The sequence below is a fragment of the Dufourea novaeangliae genome, unplaced genomic scaffold (assembly GCF_001272555.1).
Source record: "Dufourea novaeangliae isolate 0120121106 unplaced genomic scaffold, ASM127255v1 scaffold89, whole genome shotgun sequence".
NCBI classification, from domain to species: Eukaryota; Metazoa; Arthropoda; class Insecta; order Hymenoptera; family Halictidae; genus Dufourea; species Dufourea novaeangliae.
In genome coordinates, this window is record NW_015373988.1 from 2,442,461 (window position 1) to 2,453,375 (window position 10,915).

A 10,915-nucleotide genomic window follows, 5' to 3' on the forward strand; every position below is an offset into this window, starting at 1 on the left:
ATATCACTATACATTTAAGACCCTACTGACAATAAAAATCTTATGAAGCTGCGCCCACACTTTATGGGAAAGATCCTGTACACTAATGTTATCCGCTACAGCAGGATGAAAATGTTATTCAACTTCGTTAATGGTATTTAAAATATTATCACCAGCATCACAGTTAGCTCTAACAGGATCAAAGGGAGCACTAATATTACCGTTGTACGCTGTCTAAAAAAGATAAACTCTAATTTCGTGGAACGATATACCTTAATTTGTATCCATACTATACAATAATTATGATTGCACGAAACTTGAAGATTTCATTCCTTGCTGTGTGGTATATGTAAGAAGCCAGTATCTGCGCGAAATGTTCAACAAGAATTGTAATACAATCATACCCCCGCAGTTGTACGCGATTCTGGAACGCGATTATAATCATTCCTACCCTTACAATTGTCTAGAATATATACAGATACATAAAAAAAAAATACATTTCTATCTAGCGAGGTAAACATTTTTATAAATACAGTTTAGAATCGATCAAATGGTTTATTTCGATTTATGCTAACAAGGAAACACCGCGAACGCTGACTCGCAGATTGAAATGAAACTTGGTGGGTTTATAGAATGATTCAAGACAAGAATAACGACATGTTTCATTCGTGGCCAATCGCCCTTTAAGGACGTGAAAATTAAACTAACCTCAAAGTCATCTAAGCAGTACCACTTTTTCGATTGTAACTCTTAAAGTACAAGAGATAAAAAACAAAGTTTGAAACAAAAGTTTAATGGTATAATAAGTTCTATAAACTTCCCTTACCAAAATACTAAAAAAAAATACTTTTTCTTAAAAAAGAAAATTTTGAAAAACATTCTTAAAAATTTTGTTAATTCAAATTTATAGCAATTATTATACCATTAAATTTTTGTTTGAAACATTTTGTTGTATCTCTTGCACTTTAAAAGTTATACGCGAAAAAGTGACTCTGCCTATATGATTTTGAGGTTAGTTTTCACATCCTACAAGGGCGATTGGGGCACGAATGAAACATGCCGTTATTCTTGTCTCGAATCATTCTATAAACCCACAAAGTTTCATTCCAACCCGCGAGTCAGCGTTCGTGGTGTATCCTTGTAAGATAATCTCAGAAATCAATGAACAATGAGAACAATGAAATTTTATTTTTTCTCTGTTCGAAGACATTCCGTATCGCTGCTTTCGGCTCCACATAGCTCAAGTATCGGGGGTATCGGCGAACAAGTAAAAACGGGGTCTGAAGCGCGTACAAATCGGGGAAGCATCATTGCACTCGAAACGTCTTATGCCAAATCTAGGTGATTCGTGACGATGAAGTGCACTGAATGATTTCCACGCTGATGAATTTCGTTTTAGCCTTTGTTTTATCATCGTAAATCTGTCGTGGTTATTGGATTTTTCAGTCGATTATTTATCAGGTGGCTCAAGATTCCTTCAAATCGATCTTTTTATTTTCCGAGTTAATGGCACCAAGTCGTTCCTGTGCACCGTTGCCAGAAATGACGCCCTCGAACTAATGGATTTTGTGGAGATCTAGGGTCTTGTTTCGGATAGACTAGTGACACTATAATTACAGACTGGACACGAGCCATTACCCGCTATGTTTATGCTAAATCTTACGAGAGAGAAAGAAATGTATACTATTTCATTCTTACCTATAGCAACGTTTATAACGGTATTTTACTTGGTGTGCGCAATTTCAATAGTATGAAAAATATTATTTTAATATTATTTAATAAGTTCAATTCTCTAATATATTAATACATCTAATATACATATAATACAATGTATCTTAGTATGCTATAATACAAAGTGTACGAGAAATAAGAGGTTAACATAAATTCCGATGAAAGTATCTCTAGGATTTCAGTAATGGTAAAATAAAAAATCTGAAATCCGTCATTTTGACGGGTTCGGTAGTTCCTATGTAGTGTTAAAATTGTGTTACAATTAAAGTTAGTTTAATTAATAGATTTAAAATTCGGCGGGAATAGCATAAACATGGCGAACCAATCAAAAGTGGCCGTCTCGTGTCCAGTTTCTGATTACTGTGCCTCTAGTCTACAAAAAACAAGATCCTTAGATCTCTATGAAATTCATGGTCTGAGGGCGTTATTTCTGGCAACGGTGTTCTTTGTGTTGGTTTTTGCTACAGTAAAGCATTCCTCGGAACTTCCCGTCGAAAAATTAATTGCGTGCATTGAAAGCACGGAACGAGTATATATGTATATATATATTTTGTACTTCATGCGGACTACACGGTTCTACGTGACTCTACGCACTGTATACCTGAAGGCAGAGTCATACCTGTCGAACCGTCGCAGCCTTCGGTGTGAGAAGAACATCCTCCTTCTCCTTCAGCATCTAGCCCCGCACAACACACAACAACAGGTGTATCACTGCAGCTAATTATTTATCCTCGAGCTACCTGTTACCGTTCCCCACCTGAGTCTACGTCCCCCTGTTCTTTCCCCCGATTGCGATAAATCATTTGTTTTATTTTTGAAAAACTTTTCTACCCCCTAAGCCATAGAAGTCTTCTTAATTACCATGTTGTTTATTATTATACGATGTCCAATTTATAGTCGAACGATTTATATTGTGTTTTATGACAGGAATGTTCGACGTGAAATTTCACGGGTTGATTTAATGAAAGAAATGATGAATCGATTTAATTGAATGTTGGAGGGCAGCTAAAGTGTGGTTCTTCTTAGGGCAAGAGTATTTCACAGTTATTCTTGTTAGATATAAATTATTGTCCATTATGAACTATGAGTAGGAAATTATATTTTTGTACTATTCTACATGTATTTCGATAATCATGAAACAGCATCATTCAATTCTTCAACCATCTATTTCATTCAACAGAATTTCTCAAACAAAAAACTTCTAGAATTTAGTCTTTCCAGAAATGAATTAATGCACATGCAAAAATGAAACGTATGTTTCTGTTCAGATTTGATGAAACTGCATAAAGTTTTACAAGAATTTAAACGTGATTTTATAAAATCAATTAAAACTGACTATTGATATACTATTCCGGGACTATAAATTACACAATTAATGTCTTGAAAAATGTATAAACGATATTTCTTTGTATAAACAATAGACTCTTAAAACCATCCGAACTACGAAATTCTTTTAAACATATGTAGGTATAAATTTTTATAAAACAATTCGTTTTCGAATAGCAAAATATTAAAATTATAATCAGTGGTATAATTGGAGGAAATTATCTTGCTAAAAAGAAAAGATTGAGAAGAATTATCTCAGGAATATGAATTTATAAACTCCAACGACCGATCGACAGAAAACGAGGTTGATTTACCATCGCAATTTCATTATCTGCAATCACACTAAGTACTTGCTCCCTTCGTAAATGAACGACCCTTCTGTATGCCGTACGGCAAAAAAACGACTGACATCAAACGGCACTACATGCTCCATTGACAACCTGCGCACAGCTAATAACACACACATGACATCATATTCGTCAGCACATTCGTTTCATGACAGTAGCGAGAATAGTGGAGGTAATTCGAAGAATTGAAACGTGATAGGTCTGAATGGATCGAAAAGGCAAAATGGCAAATCGCGGCGTAAATTTCACTGATATTTTCATTCGAATATTACATAAAATGCGATCTGCTGGAACCTATAATTACCCTGAACTGGTTCGATTTTCAAAAAAATTACGCAACAAGGTTGCACCGTGTGTGTTCGATCCAAGTGTGAATATAAATTGAGAACCCTTTGCACGATTAATATCCCCCATAAAAACGAAGTCTCCTCTTACGGATTTTTACCAATAGAATCCCAACTGATTTATACACAACAAACACACTCTTCGGAGCCTTGCTTCTCTGGTTCGACGACCAGACAAGACAAAAGTGAAATGAATTGTACTTTGGGCTAGGTTTTTCGAACGAAACGAGCACTGACAAGAAGGGAATGCAACGTTTACCTTGTTCTTGTTTATTCTTCTCCATCGCCATGTAAGCGATACGTCGCTCCTGAAGTTCAGGCGAAGGTATCAGTCCCGCGGAACCAGCCGCGTTGTCCTTCTGTGCCTGCCACCAATAGTGATCGTCCTTGCTGATGATCTGCAGTATGTCCCCGGTTTTAAACGCGATTCCGGCCTGCGCGCACGGGATCAGTTCGTCCTCCAGCGGATCGTAGTCGAATTGCGCTCGAACGAATATCTGTCGATGCAGAAAAATCAAATTGTAAATCTCTTCGATATGCTAATCCCTTTAAACGGATTTTTCTTACGGTCTCGGTGTATTAGCGATTCGATGTATGAAATCGGTGAAATGACATCGAAAGGTCTTGTTATTATATTCGGAACGATTATGATGTACAGGGTGTAACAAAAATGATGCAGGTCGTGAAGCGATTTGGAACAAGTTTTTCCTTAGCAAAAATGTTATCCGAGGCTTTGATAACGAGATATTAACGAAATTGAACCAATCGCAGGGCGTTGCCAACCTTACCGCGGGAACTCGACCGACAGACACGCGCTCTGATTGGTCGGGGTTTTGATATCTCGTTAACAAAGCCTCGGGAAACATTTTTGCTAAGGAGAAAACTTGTTCCGAAACGTCCCACGAGTGTTCTATTTCAGAGACCTACAACATTTTTGTTACACCCTGTATATATAGGGGGTGGTAAGTGAAAGACGTTAATAGTGCAGCAAAATTCGTTTCGTAAATTGTTACTGGCAAGAGGTTTTAGGGGGTGTGTGGGGGCCAGGGGGTGGATGAAAGATTCACAATTTCTCACTCAGATCACCGAAACCATTTGGGTTAATAGAGAATCACATCAAAGATAATTACTTTGTTGGCCCTAAAATGTGGGCGGAACGTTCGTTCTATGATAGCATCGATCGCTGTTGGATGCTACTCACACATCGGGGCGCGCTAGGCTAGCTGTTTTGCGAAATGAAACTCGATCATGGCGGAGAACAAGCGGTAAATGCACACGTGTGTGGTGTTTCAAGCGTTTAGCGACATGTCTTGCAAAGAGCTCTGCGCTGAACATGCTCTTCTAAAGGCCTACTGTCCATTAAGGCGTCTCGTCACAGACGCTTCATAGACATTTGACGCTTGCAGGACGTTTCCATAGAGCGACCAATTTAAAACAATGGACGTGTGTCCAGATATGCGTTTTGTCGCTGCCACTGGGCGTATAGAAGGATGCAAAATTTTCACTTGTGTTTTGTGTGTGAAATATGTCGGCCGTAAAATTTGTACAGATTGTTGAAAAGTTATCCATAAAATGTAAAAAAAAAAAAATAGAAAAAATACCGATGTTTGTACATGGCTAACACAACATCGCATTTTAGTGTCCTGTTTTTTTATTAACGGAGATACCAAACGCACTAAATTCTATAGAAAGAATGAAATACATGATCATTTATGTTCTTTTCTATGCAAGGACACTGATGAAGTATAATAATAGACCTTTCATTTTATGAGAATTGGTGGCCCACCTAAATTGTAGTACCGACACTTTCAAAAGATTATGATTTTAGCGACCTTTACGTTTTGAGAACGGTCAATCTGCGGTGGGTAGTCACACTGAAATGAAAATGGGGTACATAACCCCAGAAAAGTGGGCCGCAAAAATACATTGGATGAAATGTCTACTCCTATACCTCGTCTGTGGTAAGGATGTAAACAATATCATTTCCGAGTTTTACGACGTCGAATATAATTACATCTGTATCTGACAACTTTGCGAATGAAGAAAATGAAGCTTTCTGTATGCTTTGTATACGCTTCCAATACGCTCAAGTGGACAGAATTCAAGCGTAGCGTAATCGTCAATGTTGTACGCTGCGCTGACGTGTCTATGACCGAGACGCCTTAGTGGACAGTAGGCCTAAGGAAACACGATTGTATTGGATGAATGTTACAAATAGGAGAATACATATTCTTGCTTTCTCATCGGTTTGGTTTCTTATTGTTGCCGATGTACGCAATAAAATCTAATGTATACGATATTGTTATATTCAAATTATTTCATTTGAATGTAACCAGCGATCGATGCGTGGTATGAATTCGCTGCACAGTCGAAGCACCATTTAAACACTTTACGAAAGAGTTTGTGTATAAATACTTTGAGTGTATGTATTTAATTGCACAGAAAAAAAATGTATGACGTATACACAGGGTAATAAGAAAAGGGGTTTAAGACTTTAAGGATTTATAATACTCACTGAGAAGGGTAAAAAATATCTAATCAACCCAGGGTCTTTAAATCAATGCTTTAAGTGAGTGTCTTCGCAACATATTGATTGTGAACAGAAAAAATTGATTCAAAAGTACATTAATTCAAGGGTTGTATGACAATAGGCAATACGAGATACGGAAGAAATATTTGAACATGTAAAACGGAAAGAAGACATAAGGGACATCTGTAACGAATGTGAAAATAAACTATTTTATTCTTCTTCGAAAGGATTGACTTTACGACCTATGCTGATTAAACATTTTTCACTCCTCTAGGTGAGTACTGTAAGTCCCTAAAAAAGTAGCAAACCCTTCTTTTTTTTAACACCCTGTACATAGGATATTCAGTAACATATTCCTAACATTGGCAATATATTCTGCGAGCGGGAATAAATACAAATCGATAATATTGCATATAATGTTCTTTATGTCGTTTGTTATGAATGTTAAAGACTCGTAATCATAAATTTGAAAACCTTATACCTACTATTCAAACACCAGAAACAGATAAATGTAATTGAGATCATCAATAACATGTGGAATAATATATAATGACTCATATATTGATTTAAAAAGTAAAGTAATTAGTTGTGTGCATCAAAACAATAAACTCAAGTTGAAGATCAGTTACAATGATCAATGAAGTTCCTCCCTTTTCTCTAATTTATAGTTATTTAATAATAAATGTATCGATGAGAAAAAGATTCCTGGTTACGAAAAGTTTCACATTTCAAGTACGTACAATTCTTCAGCGAAATGGATTCGAAAGGAACATTTATACGCCATTTTGTTTTTATCTTCCCTCGTAGAATACACTGCTAGGGTACGACATACTATACATCATTTTTAACGGTTTTACGTGAAATTTATACCGCAAAGAGCATTTTTCATCGTAAAGCATTTAAATGTAAGCCGCGACACGGTAAATCCCGTGTTTAAAGGGCCGACTGTCTGCAGAGGAATCGCAATAAATTCAACTTATTCGCGGATTCGATTATTAAAAGGGAACTTGATGGGGCGTTTGTAAAGCGTTAGTTCGATTAGCTCGCACTTCGAACAATTCAGGCGAAAAGATTATACTGAATCGCTGGTTTCCAAGGGATGCCATTCTGTTTTAGTCATCGCGAGAGTGATTGAGTTAAAACGACATCATTCTAATCGTTACATACACGGTTTGGTACACAAATCGAATTAGAGAGTTCGATTACACTAAGACGAAAGTAACACGGTTACGTTTCAGCGCTGGGGAAAATTTGAGATACGCTTGAAATAGTACAGTATAATACATTGTCATGAGAGAACATTATTTTTTATTTTCTACACCTAGAAGATATAATTTCTGTCAAGTTTGGAAATTAGAAATAAAACGACACTTTCTTATGTAACCTTTGCAGACATGACAAGCAGTAAATTTTGTCGAAAATAAAGTAACAAGAAATTTTTATCCGCTTCATTATATTACATTTACCCTCTTCTTTCCTATTAATAAGTCAATTTGTTCACTTCAAATGCTAAGGTGTCGTTTGTATCAATTATTATTTAATTCTCTCTTAAAGCGACTTCACTGTATTTAAAACTATAACTGGATTAACTGATCCCCGATTTTTGTCTCCACGCCATCTTTGTTTCAGGGGATTTTTAATGAAAGAATACTTTCAATATTTCTTGCAACAGTCTATCTTAAGCCAACTTTACTGTACTTCGTTGAAATATTCAAATTTACATAACTTTACAATTGAACAAATTTTCAGCCGATCTGATCGTCTTATTATTTCATTCATCGTGTTCACTTTTCGTTCTCTATTTCAAGTACACACTCAGTTTCCCCAGCCCTGTCTCGTCGTCATAATTAAAAATCAGTGCAACGATCAGTTCATCTAGCGATGCATGTACAATACAAAGAGTACTTCGTCACTTTCTTTTTTTTTTCTTTTTTTCTTCGTATGTTGTTCGTTAACAGTAAGCGGAAGCACTGGATGCTGCACAGTACGTAAAAACACAGCGGACTGGTACACACACACACGCGCGCACGCCACACATACGCAGAGGCACACACACGTATACACAGACACGCTTGAAATAAAGGCGCGCGCGCGATATGCAGAGTATGCATTCGGGCTCTACGTAAATGTGCGAATAAGAAACGGCGTATGATGGAAATAGAATCATGTGATGCACAGTGACAATATAAAGGTGCCGTGCGACTTGTTCTGGGCAACGTTCTGCGGTCGAAACAAGTCGACGATGATTCGTAATGAATATAAAAGAGGGATGGGAATGAGGGTGGGGGGGGGGGGGGGGGGAACCCAGGTCTGCACGAATACTGCTCTCGATATTTCTCTATTTCGCTCCAGGCGGTTACGGTCCGATCAGAAACATCGAACAGCCCACGAGAGAGAGAGAAACGTTTTTATGGCCTTCTTTAACTGCACGGACATTTCTCGTGGATCGTGGATATACAAGGTGTCCCACTTAACATGAACGTCTTAACAATAGAACTACCAAGCAAGTCAAAATGACTTGCCAATACACTCTTAAAACGATGATTAAAATGTTATAACAATCCATTTTCTCAGATCTTTTGTAACTTTTATTACGATACGACATTAAAGAAATTAGTTAATTTATAAATTTGTAAATTTTTGGCAATTCTAATGTTAAATATCTCATTTGTTTTTGGTGATAGAAAAAAATGTGAGAGGAAAATATTATTTAGTTAGAAGGGGTAAATACTGTGATAAGCAAAAAAAAGTATTTTCTCTTTCCAATCAAATGATATTTTCTTCTCACATTTTTTTCTAGTTTAAAAAACAAGTGAGATATTAAAGGTGCTCACGTTAGGTGGGACACACTGTATGTAGGCAGCGTTTCGATTTCTATTGTCTGGGACAAAAAGCAACTAATTGTCGAAGCGCTAATTGGACCAATCTCTCTATGTGGTAGTAATCGGTGAGAAAGTCTGTTTGATTTTCGTTGTTCCGAGGTTGAACTGCGACAGGATGAAATAATGTAATGAGGAATTGTTAGCGATATATGTACTGGAAATTCAGATAAAGATTTTCGGACATAAAAAATAAATAGTCACTAAAAAGAGTAGACATTTCGTGTGTGCAAAGTTGAAAAATTAATGGAAGGATAAACCTTTTATATTCTTTTTAAACATAAATAGTTTTGTTTTAAAGCTGAAAAGATCTAAAGGTTTTTCTAAATATCTCTGAAGCATCAGATTCGACGTTAGAAAAACGCTGTGTAGAAAAGGGGAATAGATGAGTGAAAAGTACAATAAATCACTAAAACTTGAATAAAATATTGATTGAACTATTTGATCGAATCATGCTGACGGACTAAGTTTAGGCAATGGCAATGGAGTACAGTTCTGTGTTAACGAATGTGTGAATAAAATCTCGATTTTGAAATGATACAATTTTAGGTTACAGAGGAATTCCGAAATGTTACCTAAGATTGTCAGCATAAAAGTAAAGGATAAGTTTAATTAAAAAGTTTAACTCCTTTGTGATCACGATATTATTACCTTGACGTATTAAATATGAATTAAAATATAAAAATACTTTTTGTAGTACCTTATCCAATATCATTTACTCAAAAAACTGAAATGACTTTCTCACCGTTCAATAGATTCCAAAACCACAAGTGTGGTTAATGATACATTAATTTAGTCCTCGGAAAGAAGAACAATAACTAACACGACGACGTCGAAGAAGGTACAATTAATTAATCAGCAGATCCGGAGACTGAAATATTCGCACAGGTCTAGTCATTATGCTAAATAAATAATAGTCTCGCAGTCATCAATGTCTCCCAGTGGCTACGAGGCTCGCGGGTAACAATTGTTTCCCAATTCACGAACAATTCTCAGCGAGCATCGTAGCCAAACGTCTCGTTGGATCAGCAGTGAAAGAAGGACTCTTGTGCTTCTAGCACTCTAAACTGCTAACAGAGAGACAGAGAGAGAGAGAGATAGAGTTTTCTCGTACGTGACATATACCGATATACGTTCCTTTGTTTTAAGTAAGTTCTAGTAACCTGGCGAGATGTGGGCCGAATAAATTCAAGTAAAACGCAGGAAACGGGATGACAGTCAAGTGGAAACCTACTGTTTCTGCGGTGATAGTGTGTGGTGGTCGAATGATCGAGCAGCTTGAGTCTGGGTAAAAGGTACACTGATCCCATGGGCTCCTCGAGATAGTCCTAACAGTCCTAAATAGTGCTTATTTAGGTGTCAATTACAGATACAAATGGCAAAACGTTAAGTTATAGAAATTCAAAACCTGTACTGGCCTACAGTACCTAATAAGTGTAATGAATTATGGCTGATGATAGAGCACTATGTCATTAGGAACCATTTTGCTCAGACTCACGTTGCATACGGTAGACAATATATGTGTGTGTTTTGTGTGTGTGGTACGTTCAAACGTGAGTATGTATGTATGATAAACGCATAGCCTTCTAACTACAGCAGTCCAATCACACCAGATCAAGTGGCGGTACTTACTAACACTGGCAGAGGCTTAATCCTGAACAACTAGAGCGTTGAAAAAACAGAAAAAAGGAAGATCGATTAATTAACATGTTCAACAACTTGATCTCACGCGAATGTTCGGAATTCTATATTCGGTTCGTTTCTTTTTCCCTCTTTCCC

General features: G+C 36.8%; 1 protein-coding gene across 1 annotated transcript in view; it reads right to left on the minus strand.

Annotated features, from left to right (window-relative positions):
- The window catches only part of LOC107187606 (peripheral plasma membrane protein CASK), a 223,929-nt gene that overhangs the window by 5,512 nt on the left and 207,502 nt on the right, over positions 1-10,915 (minus strand). Inside the window, exon 15 of the mRNA XM_015575741.1 lies at positions 3,987-4,224. Within this exon, the coding sequence (XP_015431227.1) occupies positions 3,987-4,224 (238 nt within the window). The remainder of the gene's footprint in view (positions 1-3,986; positions 4,225-10,915) is intronic.